The following is a 20686-nucleotide window of genomic DNA, read 5'->3' as shown; positions in this document are numbered from 1 at the left end:
GGAGGTTGATTTCTCTGTGCTCTGCCCAGCTGCCAGCACCGGCATTGGCTCGCCTAACACACACACGTAGGCGCGTATCCGACCGACCAACCCCCTTCTCCCCGGCAGCAGCAGATTGGAGAGCCGGCGAACGGCGGGACAGCCAGGCAGCGACGACCAGCTGCTGCAGCTCCGACGGCACGGGAAGCACCGAGATCTGCACCGAACCAGTGAGTACCGGAACATAGTTTGTTTTTGTATCAAATCGGGAGGTTTTGTGTTGCAGGGAGCTCGTAAAAATGTTGTTTTCCTTCAGCAGTGGGAGGGAGGGAGGGAGGGAGGGAGGGGGTCTTTCTCCTGATCTCAAACTGCGTTGCCGGGTGGAGATCAATGTTGTAGTTCAAGTATAATAAACCAAGACTTCTAATCAAGGTTGTTATCATAGAGCGAGCCATATCCACAGCTATAAACGATGCTTATGTTGTTTTTGTTTGGAAAAGTGCTCATTTAAATATCGTGTACATTAAATGTGCATTATTGTAGGCTACTTATAAAGCATATAGCCTATTGTGAAAACACAACATTATATTGTGTTAAAAATGCATTTAAGCGCGTGTCACGCCTCCATAAACAAGAGTTTCATTGCATGTGCCTCTACATCAGCGATGACGTTATTGTTTTGTTCGTTTTAGCAACCCTGTTTGACCGCGCGACATGTTCTCTTTCTGTTATGCTACGGCTTATATTTAACTTTAGTGCGCTTGTATTTCTCTTTGCGTTTAAAGGAATGAATAAGGTTATTTTCAGCGGTGTTTCCCTCATCCAGCCCGGTCCCCCGGCGAAACCCGTGTCTGAACACGTTGTCAGAAGGGAGGTGTGTACCTGAAAATCAGAGCTCAGCCAATGAGCGGAGGTGCCCCGCCCATATTCTGGCACTTGTTTACTACTAAAGCTGGACGCTGATTGGTGCAAAGGTGGGGGGAAATAGGGTTTTATGCTGCGTTCGAAGGCATAGAAAATAATGGGAGAGTCGAGCTTCTCGTTGAAAATAGTGTCAGGCGAAGAGTTTTAACTGAATAACTTTGCACTTTTTCATCAGACTTCTATATGAGAACCTGTAATGGTTGTCATGTATTGGGGACATAACATAAGGCTGTGTTTATGTACTGAATTAACCGTGTTTTGCTGTTCTACCTATATTGATGTTAATACAAATGATGTAAATAATAATAAAAGTAGTCTTAAGTTATACAAAAAAAACAGATACTCATTGTCATCATCATAACCACAATAAATATTTATATTATCATTGTTTAGGGCAACTAGCCCACATTTTCTTATGTCACTTGCAACATTTCAGAAAATAGTTTATTGGTCTAATCAAATCAAATTTCCTAGCCTTGTAATTTGTGTTCTGTTTATTGATTTATTTGCTATAATGTGAACTAAAATAAGCTCAAAAAGTAAATGTTTCTGGTCTTGTGAACACTACACTACACTACATGCCAAAATGTACCCACACTAATGGCTATACTTTTGTGAGCAATTTGGGATTCTGCACCTTAACCAAAGACACATTGGCATGCAGAGGATCTCCAGACTCATGTCATGGACCAAATATGTGGTTTGTTTATGGTCAGGATAAATGTTGACTAATCATGCAATGTCAGTCATGGAGATTGACAGCCTTACATTTCCATAATACTTGAAACATAGTCAATTATTAATGATCAATGTTGTAAAATCACTACTTTGAGCTATTTGACCATTCATTAGCATTATTCCCACCTGCCCTGAATGCAGCATTCACTTTTTGTTTACCTCTATGGGAAACAGGCCATAATGATTTCACCCCAGATGTCAAATTAAATATCAGGAACGTGATATCAGTCACATACTTTATTAGAGTGAACAGCAGCTATCTTAATCCACAAGTCTGTGTTTACTACAAGTCCCTGCCATCATTATCAAATCCCCTGTGGGGTTTTCGCTCTGCACTGTCATGCAAGATGGAATGAGTGTATGAGTGTTTGCCAACCCTTACTAGTCGGCACAGCAGCCTTCTGTTAGGATCAACATATTTATTCATTAGAAAAATCCTAATATGTGTCATGTCAAAAATATTCTTCCTAGTTGGAAATAATCTTCATAGATAAATCATTTTGCAGAAGGAACATGCTCAACTATAACAACAACAGTTACCTAAAGAAATGTATGGGGAATTTTAGTTAGGATAAAGGTGATTTAAATACTCATTTAAAGGGGCATTCCATTGATTTGACCCAGGACGTTCAGTTTACTCTTCAACAGGAGTACTTGTTGATGTCATCAGGGTTATCTTTGGTTAATGTTTGAATAAAAAAAGATACTATTAAGTTGCATTGTGGGATTTGTAGGATCTAGTGTCTCTGAAAAATTAACATCCAGATGTCTGATGAGTTCATGTGTTAATTTGTTAAAAACAGTTTGTCAAACACAACCAAGATCTTAAAAAGTTTACAATAAACAGAATATTACATTACATGTCACTTGTTAGACACTTTTATCCAAAGCGACTTACATACATTCAGTACTGTGAACAAACCCCACAGGAGCAATCTGGGGTGAAATGTCTTGCCCAGGGACACAACGACATGCTGACTGCAGTGGGACTCGAACTTGCTACCCTGTGATTCAAAGTTCAGCGCACTAAATTCAGGGCACAATCCCACTGGGCCACAGCCTCCCTATAAAAAGAAAAAGAAAATTTACGACAGCTTCTAGGGGACAACCATAACGCTGACTCGACAAAATGAAACTGACTGTTAACTTTGATTAGAATTACAGATTTATGTAGGTTTGAAATTGTTGAAAACATTTGGAAAGTGTAATACTTTTTAAAAATATAATTATGAAAATGCTGCATATTATATCTTCAAGAGTCAGAATATCTCGACATCTGCTGCTTTTTTTCTTTATAGCTCTTGCAAAAACCCTAACTTTAGGAGTGTAATTGCTGAACTGCCCTTTTTAATAACCACTTTTTTGAATATTTCATTGCTGTAGAAGGATTTGAAAATGAATTCAGATGTTTATATTGTTCTAACCTCATGTTGTTCCACGTGTCTGCTCTGCAGGGAGGTGTGTCAGTGTGCTGAGTCCCCTTATTGTGTGCAACAGCACCATGGCAGCTACGGGACCTGAGGACAGAGCTGAAGAAGGGCCGGGGGGGGCTGCAGTCTGCCCCCCCGGCCTGCAGGCCTGCACCTCTACAACCACGCACAGCAGCAACGAGCCAGACATGCACAACACTCTGGTGAGAAACGCAGAGGAACGAGACTCCTTGTTTATGAGTCCTGAGATTTCCCATGCTTTGTTTTACACCATTTAACCCTGTATTTATCAGAGAGAATGGATACTACTAAGGTGGTTTTCAACTGTCGTTATTAACCAACACTTTCCTCCTCAGGCTCTGCTTGGGTTTTGAGTCTCTAGTGCGTCCATGGCTGCCAACTTCTGCCTTTTTAGAATATTAAAAAATATATATATCGGCATAATGCAACCTGCTGCTGCAAATAAGAGGGCAATGCTGCCAGAAATGTACACATTTTTAAGTATAATATGCACATTTTTATTTTAACTCCTTTTGTTGACATTCATATTTTTTGATTTTATTGTATGTTTAAGGTGGGGTATGTAATTTATTTCAGAAACACTTTTTGTTATATTCCATGGAATGCTCTTAACATCCCGATAGCAATGAATACAGTAAATGCTTTGACAATAAATCCATAAAAAAATGTCATCTGTGGAAGACGTAGCGCTGTAAAAAGTACGACCAATCATCTGAGCCGGCCCGGCTAAAATAACTGGATGGCCTACCTGCCTGTCAGCCTTCCATCTGTGCACAAACTTATCTCGTGCCCTCATTGGTCATGTGCGCGTTCGTGTGTGTTGGAGGAGGGGCTCTGTAAGGAAGTGGCAGATTTTTTCCGGTTGTGTATTTTCAAATTCTAGCGCACTCGAGCTGGTTTCTCCAAAATTACCTACCCCACCTTTAAGTTAAAAAACATTATTCCACATTCTTACTTAATTTTTATTAATTTTTTGGTAATTTATCCTTTATAATTCACAGCCTTAGGATAAAGAATTGCTATGTTTTTAAGGAATAAAATGCTATTTAAATCATATATAACTGAAATGAACAAACCCTGCAGTAAAATCCTTCAAATCATAGATATAAGTATCAAACTGAAACATCTGGTGTATGGAAGGGCTACTGAAGTGGAGATTTGTTTGTACATGTTGTACGACACTACAGGGGAATAAGGCTAAAAAGTTGTTCTTGGTTTACTAACTGGGAGTGTTCTGTTAGTACAAACACCTGTTGCCGATTTGAACCGGGATCTAATTATTTCATCACTTCCTTCCACAGGTGTGTACACCGAGGTGCCAGGCTGAAAAAGGTTTGATGGAGAGCGGCCATCAGAAGAACAGGACATCAGTCCAGCTGCAGAGGGAGGCTGAGCGAGGCTGGAGCAACATGGCTGCCCCCTCTCACTCTGTGGGACCCACAATGCACCTGGGCAATAGGTCAGCTGCTAGAGAGGCACCCTACTGGTGAGGGACAGGGAACAGTATGCAAGTGTTTGAAGGTGGTCTTCATAAACAAAAGTCTAAGGATATTTCTTTTATTTAGTTTCCGCAGTCCGGAGTCAGTGGAGATGGACGAGATCATGGCGGCCATGGTTCTGACCAGCCTGTCCTGCAGCCCCGTGGTGCAGAGCCTTCCCCAAAGTGATCCTGGACCAGGTCTGTCCCCCCCCCCACCCCCCCCTCTACACACAGCCTCACTCCTGTACTGTATGTCCACTTTATAATATCCTTCGAAAAAGCTTTTAGGTTGTAACTGATGGCTTTATGAATTTTGGAAAAATAAAACATCATTTATTTTGAGTTCCTAAACATAAAAAAGAGCACGTACTGTATAGGGCTGTACTGGTAAAAAAATAGCTGAGGCCAGCATCGTTTCAGATTTCTTTTACTTTTTTTTGCAACAACTCCTAACGGTTCTTGTTGATAAACTCTTAACTTTTCAGAAAGGCGCTGGGGACACCAGCCATCCCCAGCCACTTCTTTTTGAACAGTTCAGAGACTTTCAACCAGAAGCCAGCGCCTTTTAGCCAGAAATAAACCCTATATAGCTGCAAATAGCAATAAACAGGGTACAGAGAAACTGATACAAACTGTTAGAAAATAGAGACATATCAAAACTTTGGCACACTTATTGAACCCCTGCTGTTGTCTGTAGAATGGGCAGAGAAGAGAGCAGCAGTCCCTAATGCACAGTGTCTATTTTAGTCATAAAGGAACAGAGAGCATTGCATTTTTTAAACTTTACTTCCTGTTTTCCAGCCGCCTCGACCTCAGCTGACATGGAGTGTGGTGGTGGAGAGCTCTCCGACAGTGGCAGCAGTGGCTACTGGAGCTGGGACCACGGCAACGTAAGCCCTGCCCCCTCGCCGTCCGTCACTGAGATTGACAGCAGCCCCGATGAAGGCCTACAGATGGAGCTGGAGCAGGGGGAAGAGCTTAATGCCAAAAAGCCAAAGGTACAAAGCGGTATATATTCATGATAAGACTGCTTCTCTTTGTACTTTGTGTCTTTTTTCACATTTCCCCTTATTTCCTTTCATGTGCTTTACCTGTGCCGTGTTTACTTCTCTCCCTCAGAGCTCTTTCAGAAGTGTGTACAGGTGTCTGTGGCCCAGCTGTGGCAAGGTGCTCACGTCTTCAGTAGGAATAAAAAGACACATCCGTGTGCTGCATCTCGGGTGAGTTACAATCATATCAGTTTCAGGCTTATATGTGATGGTTATTCTTTGAAATATATCAATATTGGCGCTGATACAAAAGCTACGTTTTAAATTAAACTTTTTAGATAATTTAGGGACTGAAGGAAAATTATTGTAAGGTATAAAAAAAGTATAAGCCCAGGATTATTTATACTTTTTCCCATTAACTTAAAGAGGCAAAGTATACAAATGTATATGGTGTACCTTTATGTTAATACATCAGTGGCGAACCGTGTCTATCACAACTGGACCTTCTGTAGACACATTTTTTTTAATGTCCTTCTTTTCACTGAATTGTCGTCTTGAAAAGGGTACTCACAACAATTCCGCAACAATATCCTCTTCACCTGTTGCACTTGCCATTTCAACGTTAAAAACAGTAAAACGGCATATGAATTGCTTCGTGGCATTTATCTAGATCCTCTGTCTCGAGCCAGTGAACTAGCGGCCTTCTAGAATACCCTGGAACCGAGGGAAACTCTGAAAGAATACGCCCATTGGCTACAAATCAAACAAGTTGATCAAACTGTCAATCCAAACGTACGCTCTCATTCAGTGCAACGGCCAGGGCATTCTATCAAGGATGTAGAATACCTTGGTTGAAGGATATTCTACCCAGAGACCCAGAACAAGATCTGAATGGTTGCTTTCTTTTCTAACACAAAACCACTGAAATGCGTAGTGCATGGACCGAGAAGGACAGACAAATCAACGTAACACTGTAATATTACAGATCAACAACACAGATAACATTCTCATTTATTCATTTTATATACATTTTATTACATTATATTTATATAATTAAATCGATTTTTTGTTTGTTTGATCTGAGTGTTCCAGGGTATTCTCTGGTATCCTTGAAGGCCCTGACGGTTCGCCACTGTAATACATGATCTGCTTTTATTAAATGGCCTCCACTCATTTGAAGAAGTAAAATTACCAAATTTATGACAAACATAACAAAATTGCGTGTTTTGTTTATTCCAACCACTTTCAGTTTTTTAGATAGGAACTGCTAAAGGAAATACTGAGTTACTCAAGGTTAAAATAACATATTTTGAGCTAAGGACTCCATGCCATGACTCTCAGTAAAGCTTTTTACATTTTTAAAGGGATGGCTAAAATGCTAATTTTGTACATCTGTGTGAACTGCTGGTCATTTTTATACGATCCCAAACTTTTAGAAAACATTTTACACATTTATTCTTATTTGACTCAAGTATTCTCAAATGGTGTCTAAACACAAGTTACAACACAAGATACAGGTCTAGAATTTGAAATTATTATCAATATTTCCGCAGGTTTTATTTTTTAAAACATGAAGACATCATGCAGGTGATTTTATAATTATGGAGATAGAATAAAGAGGGCATTTTATCCCTGTTAGACATTCTAATATTTGAGCCTTGGAGCGACTCCTCCATTGTAGTCTGAGCTGCATTGAAAAAACAAGAGGGAAAAACATTAGTTGCGGGAAGTGATGAAAATGATTTTATATCTGGGCCACAGTGTGTGCTGCATTCATTAATGTTCCGAACAAACAACTCACTCATTTTACCCTTTCCGTCCCATCTGCCAAAAACACACACACAAACACACAGCAGTGCGTCAGATCAGTCCCAGAGAGAAGAAGACTTCTACTACACCAAGTTCTCCTGTGAGAGCGTGGACTCCCCCCCGACTCCGGCCCCGTCCCAGCAGGCTCTGGGCCAGGCCTCGTCCTCTCATCTCAGCTGGGCCCCCTGCGATACTCCTCCGGCCTCTGGGGTCCAGATCCCTCCAGCTCACAGACCCCGGTCCAACTCCAGCTCCGGGCCGGGCACCAGCAGGCCCAGTCCGCTCAGCCAGTCGGCCCCCAGCAGCTTCTGGCAGATCCACTCGGAGCATCTGTATCAGGTGGGTGCAGCTCTAAGGCTCCGTTTACACGGAGACGAAACGGAGAACGAACCAAATTTGATATCAAAAAAGTATTTCGTCCACACGGTATCGGCTCAAGAAACGTGTCCGTCCACACGAGACCGCTCGACCCGCTGGAGACGCTGTAGTACATATGCCGGGCCTGTAAGTGGCGCTGTACTTCCGCCACAAAATACACCAAAAGCAGCGAAGAAGACCCCCGAGCATGGTTGCCATGGTTGCCTGGTTGCCCTTCTGTTTATTCTCCGCGGTGGATTTAGCAACATGTAGTTCATGTAGTTCTCCATGTCCACTTGTTGCTGATGGTTGTGGTAGAGGAGCTGTAGATTTTGCACTAACATCTGTAGCATGGTCAGCAGCAGTAGCTACTGACCATGCTACAGCAGTGAGCAGCTGGCTTCATCGTTATCAGGAAATAATCGTAAAGGACGTACACACGGAGCCGTTAGGCCCCCCAGAGCGTTTCGTCCGCAGATCTACCCACCTTGGGACCCGTTACTGTTTGAGGGCTCCGTTTCCGCGGTTCCGTTACAGCCTCGTGTGGACGAACCGTCCATACGATAGAGAACTGTAGCGGATACCGCTTTGTCTCCGTGTAAACGTGGCCTAAGTCAATTGCTAGCAAGTATCTTTTGTTGTATTTGTAGAGACGATTTGTATGCAGGGTTCTCCAAAATACTTTCTTTAAGATGCTATTTTAACACAAATTAAGACTTTAATAAATATTGGGCTTCCCTCGACTTGAATATCACAGTAGTCCATATTGCAATTTCGGTAACATTTTGATGAATTGTGCAGCTCTAATTCCCAGCTTCATACTTGTAATTTGAGTTGCTACTAGAACATGTTAACATGTTTTTACTTTCCAAAAACTAATTTTTTGTGTATTCCGCCTGTCTGAATATAGAGTATATATTCACCCGCTTTCTAAAAATCACTGTTTGAGCGCCTGTCTCTTTAAGACCCCCTCCCAAAAACGGCAAGTCTGCTCTGATTGGCTTGCAAGTCAAATTGAACAGCAGTTCTCCATAGCGGGAGGTACAGTCTAATGAGCCTTTCGTTAACATCAATGCCATGTTTGTTTTTTGATTTTTTTAATAGTTTAGAAAACCTAGACCGATTCTGACATTTAAAATTGGGAATTGTTTACCTTTCTAGCTGCAAGGTAACCAATTAGCTTAGCTTAGCTTAACATCTGCAAATGAGGAAGACACAGGGGCGCTCCTTGCGAACAGGCAAGGCAGGCAACTGCTTGGGGCCCCGGGCCAGAAGGGGGCCCCCAAAGAAGGTAGATTAAGAAGGTCCACAGCAACGACAACATGAAACACCCTTTAATTTACTGCAACGACATCTCGGGAAACCCCCTGAAGGCGGCCCCATGCATAGCGCACCATAAAATGCTGCTTCTCATCTTAAGTTTTGTTGCCTTGCTCCGCTCCGGGGGGCTGCTGTCGGCTGTGCGTGGTGATGAAAAGCTGGTTCGAGGGGCCCCCAGTGAATGTTTGCCTAGGGCCCCCACCGACTCTAGGATCGCCACTGGGAAGACATCTAGCTTGGTTAATATTGTTAGTCCCAATTTGACACTCAATCTATATAATACGAGAGAGTTTTTGCGGTTGAATTACATAAAAAAAATAAAAATAAATACAATTGTGAGAATTGCCATATAAGATCCCTAATTTCAATAAATAATTGTTAAATTCAGAGTTTATTAGTTATTCTGTGAAGTATGCGTTGTTTTTTGGCTGGAATTATTTGAGAACAACAGGAAAAAGGATAGAAAAAGACAAAGGAGACAGCACTAGTTAGCATTAATTATTAAATGTCAGGCATACATGTTGTGTGTGTGTGTATACAGGATGTTATGATGCAAAGTGATAGTTTCCTATCCCGTGCAGATACCCCTCTCACCAACCAATGAGCAACAACTTTGTTTATTCATCACAAAGCAGCACATTTCACTGGTGACCTGCATTTACCCCGCACCACTGGGCCTGTAAATGGATGCTTTGTGACAGTGAGAGAGTAATCTGTCGGCAGGCCGGCTCCCCCAAGGAGACCAGACTCTCACCGGCCTGTAAAAGGCAGGCATGAAGTCTTCCTGTGTGGTTTTACAGTGGATACAGCTCGATGTTCACATCACCAGGCTCCCTTTGGACTAGAAAAACCTACAATCTTTCAGAAAAATGTCCCATGCAAACTTAACAAATGTTTCATACAATAGAGATGTGTTCATTTTTGTACCACATTTGTCTTTAATTTCCTTGTGGATGTAGAAATCCAGTGGGTTGGTCCCTAATTGAGAGTGTGGGGTGAATCGTGGTTCAATGCTGCCAGTGGAGGAGTTGTATGTCATGTCTGCTGGGGGCTTGTGGTTTGAAATGCCTGACCACAGCGCTGAACTCATCAGCACGTTTTTTCATTTTTCTAAATTAGGCGCACTGAATGTTACTTCATATATAACAACGTGGATATTCCCATTCATAACATTTCGTATTATGGATATTACTGAAATGTTATTGCTCTACGACAGATATAAAGTAACCTTTATTTTGACTTTCTGTGATGTCAACCGTGACAACCTAGAAGAAAACCGAGATCCATACTCTTCTTTTGGCATCAGGTCTAAAGCCCTTTTCCTGTTTTCCTAAAAACCTCCATATATGCGCTCATTTTGCTGAAAAAGGGGAACACTTACTTTTTATATGACAAAATAAATAAGATCAAACCGATAAGATGGATCATGTGTTGTCTTCCCTCTTTTGTTTCATCCAGGCCTGCAGCCCCGTCCAGGTATCTGTGGCCTCAAGGACCCCCGGGTGCCAGGGTTGGAACCCCTCTGCCTCCGTCTCTGGCCATACTAACACTCCGGTGGGTCTTCTGTCCTATTCTGACTTATATGATGTTTCTCTATCATTTAGTCTCTTTCACATTGTAACATAAGAACCTATAAAGAAGACAACGAAACATGTCTTGACAGATATCTATAAGATAATCGGACCACATTTTCTGTCCCTTGTATGTTACTCCTTGTGCATTTGTACTAAATGTGTGGTAATGTTTCTTCAGGTGGTGAAGCCTCGCTGTCGCTCCGTCAGTGTGGGGGAACAGTGGCTCCAGCAGAACAGGCTGCAGCCTATGACTGCTTCCCCCTCCCGCACTCACTGCTCCTTCAGGTGAGTGCTGAGAGGATTTTCAAGCAATAAAATATCACACAATAGTTGAAAATGTCCATAACAATTTCCTAAATACCAATGTGACATCATCAAATGTATTTTCTTTGGTTACGAATGCTCAAAATCAAAAGTTATTAAATTAATTATCTACACAAGACAACAAAGCAGCAAGTCCCACACTACATTTCTAACCTAGGACTCCAACTATAAAACAGTTATCATAGTATCTGCAGTTTATTATTTTGAGGATTAATAGATTTTGATAATCGAATGAGATTAGTGGTGGGGCGAGCTAATGATGACCTTTACAATTTGACAGTTATAGACAGACAGATTTATATTTGGCATATCACTGCAGAACACTATCGGAGAGGTGCCATGTAGTTTGAACATTGAGTGTAAATGAAGCTTTATTGATCTGGGGCCACACATCTATCTGCTGTTTTCTCTTTTGATTCCAGTGTCTGTCCAATATCTTTCACCTGCAGGTGGCCATTTTATCTCCCACTTTGCTGCCGTCTGCAAACTCACATTTTTACTGCTTGGCCAGGAGAGATAAAATTGATTAAATCTTCTCTTCATTTGTTATCACTCTATCTTCCCTCAGTCTCATCTACCTTTATAGAGTTTGATCACATTAAGCGTGGGTGTAAGCACCCCTTCCTTTCCTGCTTCCTCACATCACTTCTCCTCCTCATGATTGTTGTCTTTGCATCTGCAGGAAGGGTCGTGGTGAGGCCAAAAAGTGCCGTAAGGTGTATGGAGTGGAGCGCAAGGATCAGTGGTGCACCGCCTGTCGCTGGAAAAAAGCCTGCCAGCGCTTCCCCGACTAAAGACTGTTGTGTGATGAAGAGCGAGAGCATGAGAGACGAAGACGTGAATGAATGGATGAATGATAAAAAGAGACTTTTATCAAAAAGAGGATATAATCCAGGGCCTGAGAGCCTATAAGAAAAAACACGTCTGTTTTTATTTTCAGGCTACATCCACACAAATACATTTTTCGTGTTAAAACACATAATATTGATATATTAACGCCTAGCGTCCACATAACAATGATTTTTTTTAACCAATAAAGCAGAGACTTTTGAAACATTGCTGACCCCATTTAAGTCTGAAAACTCTGGGATTGCATTTCAGTCCGGACAGGCAGAAACAGTCTTTTGAAAATGATAAAGCCTACGTTAGCTTACTGTTCTTTTACAGGTGGAAACAGTCTTTTCAAAGCTAACACTAACTGTTGTTTTAAAGGCAAAAAAACATTTATTTTGAAAATGCTAAAGCTTACATTAGCTTACTGTTCTTGAAAAGGCAGAAACAGTGTCTTTTAAATATGCTAAAGACTATGTTAGCTTACGGTTGCTTGACGGGAGGAAAAATAGTTTTTTGAAAGTGCTAAAGCCTACGCTAGCTTACTGTTCTTGTACAAGTGGAAACAGTCTTTTTAAATCTTATGTCAGCGTACTGTTGTTTAACAGGCAACTGATTCTTTTGAAATGATGACGCCTAGGTTAGCTTACTTTTTGCATGTCTTTGTAGATCATGTCCTTTCCCACTTCAACAGGTCCCTATTACTTAATATTTTACCGAAAAGCAACAACATTAATGTATGTGCTTTGCACTGACTCCCAATCTATGGATTATTTTCACGGCCTTTACCGCCTTAATATTTTGCGTTTCTGTCAGTAACAGTTCAAACTCGTCTCTGGTGATACTTTCCGCCATTGCTGTTGTTCCTCCGTAGTACTTTCTGGAACTAAACAACTAACCTCACAGTAGACAATCAGCTTTCTGTTTACACCGGCACACGCAGACCCAGTGTAAATGAATGGTCATGTGATGTGTGTTATCAGGCGTGTTAATATTGGCGGAGGTTCTTTCTGAAACGGTGCTAAAACGCTTGTGTTTACGGAGATCGTATCCGTGTGGATGTAGCCTCAACCTTTTAATTTTCTTTCTGAAGAAATGCAAATGAACTTTTCTGTATCTTTGTAACTTGATCCTGAAAACTGAAGTCTGTTGACTGACTTTAACCATGTGACGTGCTAAGCCTACAATACTCTTCTACTTTATCCAAAGGTTATATAACTGCCGCTGTAGCTCTACTGTATTAGATTGCTACTTGGCTGTTTTTCTTTATTCCAACCTTTTCTTCCAGTGGTTACACAGTGGTTATGATGTACATTATATTGTGTGCTTTGAGTTACGTACGAGTATTTTATACCTTTTTTTTTTAAATTGTCTCGTTCCGCCTGTGTATTGGGCAGATTATTTTTTGGGAACTTTCATGTTTTTTGGCACTTTGTTGGAATATAAACTCACAAGAATAAGCTAAAATTGGTTCGACTCAACCAAGTTCATATTTCCTTCCTGCCCATGTGTTGGCATACGACCAGTGTTAAAGGTTTTATCCCTGAAGCTATCGAGTCATGGCAGTGGGACGACTAGCGTTAGGGAAACGAGTTTGTAATAGCAATAAATAAGAGAAAAAATATATTGTCAAACACAAATTAAAAAGCACTGATAACTTGAAATGTATTTTTTTCTTCTGCATGACAGTCCACAAAAGAAATAGCAAACTATTTTATTGTAGTTTTCTCTATACACATTTTGTATGAAGACTTAGAACAATGGTATAATGTTAGAAATGTCGTCTGAAATGTACACTGTATTCACAAATTCAATTTTTTGAGTGTTGGATAGACAGAGAAATGCACACATGCATGTGCACAGTCACACACTTTGCGATCACCCACACACCCATAGGCATTACACCTCATAGTCAAACATTAATAAACACTATTAAGATGCAAAATAATGACTGTGAGCTACAAGTGGGGTAAAGATCTTCAAGGCAAAACCACTTTTTCACCCAGGCAGAAACATATTATTCCGTAAAATAATGGTCCCATCTGACATGCAAAGTTCATTTCATCTCTCTGCTCTTGAATGGTTTATTAAGACGATGGTTTTCAGAGCTGGTTTCACCTCCTTTACCATCCTAACGTGCGACACACACCCAGTGCTTCATGCACTTAGGTATAATTGGACTACAATGTCATTAACAGCTGTGCAAATAGCCTTGGGTGGAGTAATGTTTGAAAACTGACTGGGAGTTAGTTTCTCCTTGATCCTGAGTTACGCCTTAACAAGACTAACTGCCTAATTTCTATAATTGCAGGGTAAATTAGGAACCATACGAAAATTATAATATAACTCATATTTGTAATTTGGCTGCAGGGAGAACATGCTACTACAGGCTTCTTACGTCTAACAGTTGTATATTAAGACAGTATTGCTTTTTTAAATTGAGTGGCAGTAATATTCAACCTTAATCAAACTTTTTTTAATTTGAATATTTATGGTCAAAGTAAAACTGTATTATTCTATTCAGATACAGGTTATGGGTGACATTTAGTTATGTATAATAGTTAAATGAATGATGTACATTCCATTTTAGTTCGAGGAAGGGTGTTTCAATGTTTAAGTTTTAAGTCAATGGGGGCTCCAAAGAATCTTTTAAAATTGCAAAGATATTTGTGTCTAAATCTGTCATACAGAAACTATTAATACTCAGAGAATGAAGGATTAAAAAACTGGAATTTCTATTTTCTATTTTTGATTTTCTGATCTCTAAATTTGACTGTGACATCACTGACATGTAATGTTTGACATATTATGGTAATATCCTAATTTACTGTAACCGCAGACAAATCCAAAATGGCATACAATTTTGCTGAGAACATGGCAAAACTGATCCCCAGTCAGAATCCAAAGGCATCATGTTTGTTCCTCAAACACTAGAGGACAGTGTTGTTCCATTTAGAGAACCTCATGGAGCCTGACAACCTGCTGCTCATTCCTGTAAGAGAAAATCATCGCTTGCAAGTTTAATAACCCCGGATAAATGGACAAAATCAGAATACATTAGAAAGGACAAAGACGTGTTTTTGCCAATACTCAGCAATGAGAACAAGGCTTTTTTTCTTTCAGGGGAGATGCTGAGCTTTGGTGCTTTCAGAAAACCAATTTTACCTCTTGTGTTTAATTAATTATGTTCCTCACGCAGAAAATTAGATTCTTTAACTAGTAATTAACAGTTTGTGCTTTAGCACTGTCCCAACCGTCTGATGGAACCATCTTGAAAGCACCGTGCTGGTCCAATTAGTCCATTTCATTTTAAAAGGACACATATGTAGCAAAATTAAGTCTATTACATGAGAGCTGGACGTTTGTAACAAACTACAGAGTGCAAAAAAAAACACTGAAGCTACTTCAGTCCCATCCACACATTGATGAAAGTGCATTAAACATGATTTTAAATGTCACACCCTCAGGTTTCACCTCTGGTGATAAGCTTGCAGTGAACCTGTTTTCCGATCTCATTTGGCCCCTTTTATTACACCAACACACAAAAATATATTCAATTGCACTTCTCTAATTATTTTATTTCACATAATGGCATGAAAATATGCTTAATAAGAAGGACATCAAGGTCAAAACATTCCTCATTACTGAGAGACACAGAGAGGTGCAGCGAGATGGCGGAGTCTGTTGGTGACGTCACACTTCAAATTGGAGTGAGCTGCTGGAAACATGATTGGTCGAGGTAACTGGGGTAGTGAGAGCAACAGAAATACATTACAGTTTGTTTTGCCTCCACACCCGAGTTACAGGGTTGTTGGTGAGCCGGCCGCTGCGGCTGCTCCTCATGCCCAGGTACTGCCTGAGCAGCTGGTTCACACGTTTCTGACTGTTCCATTTGCGGGCAGATTTCCGGACACCTATGAACCCGCCGTAGCGCTTTTGTAGGGGCCTAATGGGTGAGCCAATCAGCTTCCTGTATCCATGGCGCCCCCTCTGAAAGCCACCAAAGCGTTTGGATAAGGTGATGGCCTCCGAGCCGTCATCTTCTTCCACTTCTAGCTGGCTGTCACTCTCCACATTCCTCTCCTCCCTCTGCTTCCTCTCTTCCAGACTGAGATCCAGGCCCCGCAGGCCCTCCCCCTCCTCGGAGGATTCCAGCAGTGATGAGTCATACTGGGCACTGCGCTGCTCAAAGGGGGCCTCCTCCTGCTCCCCCTCCTGGAAGCGCTCTGCGGTTGCAGACTGCAGCAGTTCACTATCCGAGTTCAGGTCAAGAGAGGTCAACTCCAGCTCCTCTCCGGTTCTCTTGAACAGAGCGCCTACCTCGGAAAGTGTGGGATGGTGCGATAGCTTGACAGCACGTTTACAGACCTCCCATGTGATCGAAGCAGAGACGTGACCCTCGCACTCCAGCAAGCACACCTGCAGAGAGACGTAGTGAGTTTAGGTTCTAGAATGATACAAAGTTTAAGATTGTGGTCCTTTTATGTTTACTTAATGTCAAAACACTCTCCAGCCGGGGGATAAGTACTGTAGAGAGTTTTAGAGGCAACCAGTTTGAAGGCCTGAAAACCAATTAAAGACTTAATCCGTAGGTTTTCCTACTCTTTAGTCAGGCTGCTGAGACTCTTGGTGTTTCATTTGAGAGTATTGACACTTTCTCAGAATGGCCAAACAAAGAGATAAATCCCCACAGGCGGCAACATGCACTCACTTCAGGTGTTATTATCCCATTAGATCGTCGTTATTATTTGTCATCGTTAGCATACATTTGTGTCATCATGGGCTTAGCAGCATGTTGTCTTCTATTATTGATTATTATATAACCTATAAAAGAGTGGCAAAGACAGCGTCACTCCCAGAACACTGCCTTCCGTGTCCATAACATACTTAACTTAGATCCTTAACGGTAGCTACGTACTGAATGTACATAAATAACGTAAGTTATTTATGTACATTCAGTACGTAAAAAAACTGCCTAATTTTGTCAGTTTAGCTGTTACATCTCCTTGTTCTCTCTTGTCCTTTCTCTTTTGAGCGCTGCTCTTGTGCTTTGGTTTGCTGTACATTATAAATGCAAGCTATTACATTTTTTATAATTCTACAGTACAGTACAGGTTGATGAAACGGTTCGCTCGTCACGCAAGGTATCACATGACATGAAAGGGAGCAAGGTCATTGGACAGACAAATTACAAATTAATTTAGGTTGCTTGGTTACTTTGAAGACTGCGTGAACCGGTCAATGCCATTGGGGCCCCAAAAAAAATATATAAAAAAAGAATATTAAAAAAAAGAAATACATTTTATTTATTTTTTTTGCATGGGCCCCTTGCCGGCTCGGGGCCCCGGTGCGTTGCATCGGCTGCACCGACGATAGTTACGCCACTGGTTTGTCACACATGATCGTTGCAGCCATTTCTCATATAAAGATAACGAAAAATGCAGCTCTAAAGACACTCATGGTCACCTCCTGTTCATGTTGCCTTATCACTAATCAGGCCATCAGTGAGGAGGAGTAAGATAAAAGCCTCTTAATGATTGAACAATTTCACACTTTAGTTCCAGATGCATAAAGTACTTTTGTATTATATCTCGCAAATAAGCTGATTAGGTTCATTTGAGTGCAAGGTTTATAGATATATTGTCCAAGGTCATCGTATCATTTATGGAACGCAGTCACACTTCTTTTTTAACGTGAAAAGCGTTACAACTTTTCTGTACAACCGCACCCAGGCTGAGAAAGCAGTTTCTTGACATGGATGGCGTGTGTTTCATGGGAGTTAATGGGATAGTTGTTCCTGCCGTGTTCGGAACATTACGCCAATATGAGACGTCCATCATTTGATAAATGGGACTTCTACCTTTGCTAAGTGATTGACAGCACAAAATTGGAAGAAATCACAAGTCGGTTTGAAGGACAGCAGGTAAATTACGTCCAATCTTTTTCGTTGGCTCTTCAACTTTTGGTAATGATACATTTGCTCTTAAAATGACATGTATTGTATTTTGGAATGGCGCTTTTTATGTAGAATGTGCTTCGTCAGAGTCAAATCACTGACTCCCTGTGCGGTATTAATGGCCTTCCTTTCTTATTATCATCACACCTGACAGTTGGCAGTTACAGTATAACACCAGTATGAAGGTAAGGACAAATCAAGAACATTTCAACTTTGGTCCATCTGCTTTATCAGCTATGATTCTTGTTTTCTTTGCCAAAACTATGGTGGCCACACCAGGGGCAAGGGGGCAAACTTCCCAAAACACTTCCATTAGGAATATCGTGCTGCAAATACGATGCTCAAAAACAATGCAAATGACAAAAAGCACATGTGGCAAAACACATGCAAATCAAGAAATATGTGCAGCGTTTACTAAAGATGCTGCATAATCAACACGCTGCAAATAATAACAATTACTATTCGCTACAAGAAGCTCACAACGGAAACAGGGACACTAAACAGGGATGCACATAGCTGGGACCGGAGCACTCAATGACATTCGGGGATTATAAAGTTGGCCAACTGTCACTGGAAACCCACCTCAAATGTAGGATTGATTGGCTTATTTGAACAATGTGACAGCATAATTCCTTCCGATATTATTACAGATCTGCTGTAAGCTAGCTAGCTAATGTCGCTAACCTAGTCATTTCAAATATACTGACAAAACACAATGTTTCATCAAGTTGGTGAATGTTTTTAAATGCTGCGCATGTGTTGGTGAATATGTTTATTCATTTGCATGTTCTTTTGGCACAGTAGTGTTTTTACATTAACACTATTTTTGAAAGTGCAGTGTTTTTCCTAAGCCGTTGCGTAGCGTGTTTGCAAGGGGAGGCCACCGTACAAAACTTTACAAGTGCACCAATATTTGTATTTTAAGTCCTGAAACAATTCTGCCCAAACACTTAACCTGCTGCCTCAATTCAGATAGGACTGAGTTTTCCATTAATACTCTTAAAAGTAGAAAACCACAATGCATTGCTTTCTTTACAGACAGAGTAAATAGGCTACAGCTGCACATCTCTTCTTTCTCCCTTCTTCTTAAACTTAGTTAAATTTCAGATTGAGGTAAGAAGCAAATCCCATTTACTCGTCAAATCTCTCACAAATGAGATAAATTGCATTGTTATGGGAAAACCTGCTCACATCAAAGGGATGAGAGGAGAGGGAGTTCCGCTGTGAATCTATGAGCGGAAATTAATTATCCATCGTAAATGAAATGAGCACACCAGGGGATTCTCCACGTCTGATCAATGGAGCAATCTAAAGGAGTTTATGAGTGAGAGGATGTGTGTGTGTGTACTTGTGAAGGCCATGGATAACAAAGGCTGTAAGATTCATCCATATTGTGGATGCTTTGAAATGCTTTATTTTGTGAAGAGAATGGTTCACGGTTTGGACTTAAAAATGATGTCAAGGTTAGACTAATCACATCATCCCAGGTTCAATTGTGGCTGGGGACCTTTGTCACATGCTCTGCCATCAATCAAACAAAGTCATTAAAACTAAAAACGAAATAGGATTATGTTGTTGTTGGGATAGAGGACAGAAACTCCTCACTTACAGGGCCGTATCTAGGGAATGGAGGGAACAAGGGCATTAAGGGTCACCCTTGTTATCTACCTGGCCACCCCGTGGTGTACACTTGAACTCTACACATAACTGGCTAAATGCCATGATAATGATGCAACCATCAATCCAACACGTTATCTTATGAGACCATATGGGATCCTTTGATGTGACTAAAACAAAGAGGACGTCTAATCACGATAACTGACTACATCACATCATACGTTTAAGGATTAAAGGGTAGAGTTACTTAGTAGTTGCATAAAAACGGCGTAACGACCCCAGTTGGGAGAAACAGATATTCACTGTACGAGGCAGCAAAAACGTGTATTTTAGCCACCTCAAAAAAATAATTAAGTTTTAAAGGTAGGGTAGGTAAGTTTGAGAAACCGGCTCGAGATACACTTTTTGCTATATTCCATGGAATGCTCTTAACATCCCGATAGCAATGAATATCTTAAGTGCTTTGACAAAAAATCCATTAAAAAAAATTCATCTGTGGAAGCCGTGGTACTGTAAAAAGTACGACCAATCATTTTAGCCGGCCCGACTAAAATAACTGGATGGCCTACCTGCCTGTCAGCCTTCCATCTGTGCACAAACTTATCTCGTGCCCTCATTGGTCATGTGCGCATTCGTGTGTGTTGGAGGAGGGGCTCTGTAAGGAAGTGGCAGATTTTCTCCGGTTGTGTATTTTCAAATTCTAGCGATCTCGAGCCGGTTTCTCAAACTTACCTACCCTACCTCTAAGTAATAATAAATTAAGTTAAAACTATTTTTAGGATATTTTCATCTCTTTACCTTGCTGTCAAACTGCCTTTTCTGACGGGGAATTACTGCAGCATTATAGAACCCCTTAAAACTGAGACATTTAAAAAACGTTGGGTTTGTGTTAAGCGTATTCTTTAACTACATTTTCCAAGTTGCTTTATTTAACCAAACTAGATTTAGTTGAACCTATTGCAGTGTGAAGTTTCCCAAAACCTTTGTTAATACTTTATATCTCCTAACTAACTTTACATTTTGAGTATTACTTTCTATTTTTTTTTCTCCATATATATCACAGCTACAACTCTTCTTCCATCACTACTTCAGTGGTGTACAATAATCTAAACTCAATGTCATTCTACTGACAAAAATAAGGAGTACCATATCTGCTGCACTTTAAACTGTAAGTTGTGATTTCACAACAGACAGCTATGTGTACAAAATGGCCTCTAAAGAAGGTAATTAAAAATGTATCAGGATTTTATATAAGAAAAAATTATGCAGAAGCTGCTTAGAATTATGTAAATAAAAGCTGTTACACGGATGATTAGCACAAATGTAAACATCTGCTG

The 20686-nt window shown here is 40.7% G+C and overlaps 2 protein-coding genes across 3 annotated transcripts in view; one reads left to right on the top strand and one right to left on the bottom strand.

Moving 5' to 3' along the window:
- Positions 1–52: 52 nt before the first annotated feature.
- On the top strand, positions 53–13440 carry znf395b (zinc finger protein 395b). Of its 2 annotated transcripts, none has more exons than XM_034150540.1 (10): positions 53–209; positions 3096–3274; positions 4394–4551; positions 4658–4770; positions 5374–5570; positions 5692–5792; positions 7415–7709; positions 10506–10601; positions 10800–10906; positions 11628–13440. In XM_034150540.1, the coding sequence occupies exons 2-10, from the start codon at positions 3143–3145 to the stop codon at positions 11737–11739; spliced, it is 1311 nt and encodes a 436-aa protein (XP_034006431.1). In that variant the 5' UTR covers positions 53–209; positions 3096–3142; the 3' UTR covers positions 11740–13440. The 2 variants fall into 2 exon arrangements, with proteins under 2 accessions (XP_034006431.1, XP_034006430.1); XM_034150539.1 differs by having other exon boundaries at positions 4394–4578.
- The window catches only part of pnocb (prepronociceptin b), a 25105-nt gene continuing 17545 nt past the window's right edge, over positions 13127–20686 (bottom strand). The window contains exon 3 of the mRNA XM_034150542.1: positions 13127–16195. Within this exon, the coding sequence (XP_034006433.1) occupies positions 15548–16195 (648 nt within the window). The 3' untranslated portion in view covers positions 13127–15547. The remainder of the gene's footprint in view (positions 16196–20686) is intronic.

This window comes from Trematomus bernacchii, unplaced genomic scaffold (assembly GCF_902827165.1).
Source record: "Trematomus bernacchii unplaced genomic scaffold, fTreBer1.1, whole genome shotgun sequence".
In the NCBI taxonomy this organism is placed as follows: domain Eukaryota; kingdom Metazoa; phylum Chordata; class Actinopteri; order Perciformes; family Nototheniidae; genus Trematomus; species Trematomus bernacchii.
This window is presented reverse-complemented; position numbering and strand designations above follow the sequence as displayed.

What these genes read in the sequence shown, in the direction of transcription:
- znf395b (XM_034150539.1), top strand. Translation starts at nt 3,143, where the DNA reads ATGGCAGCTACGGGACCTGAGGACAGAGCTGAAGAAGGGCCGGGGGGG. An exon ending in ACTCGGAGCATCTGTATCAG is followed by an intron (nt 7,710 to 10,505) that starts GTGGGTGCAGCT and finishes TGTTTCATCCAG; the next exon opens with GCCTGCAGCCCCGTCCAGGT. An exon ending in CTGGCCATACTAACACTCCG is followed by an intron (nt 10,602 to 10,799) that starts GTGGGTCTTCTG and finishes ATGTTTCTTCAG; the next exon opens with GTGGTGAAGCCTCGCTGTCG.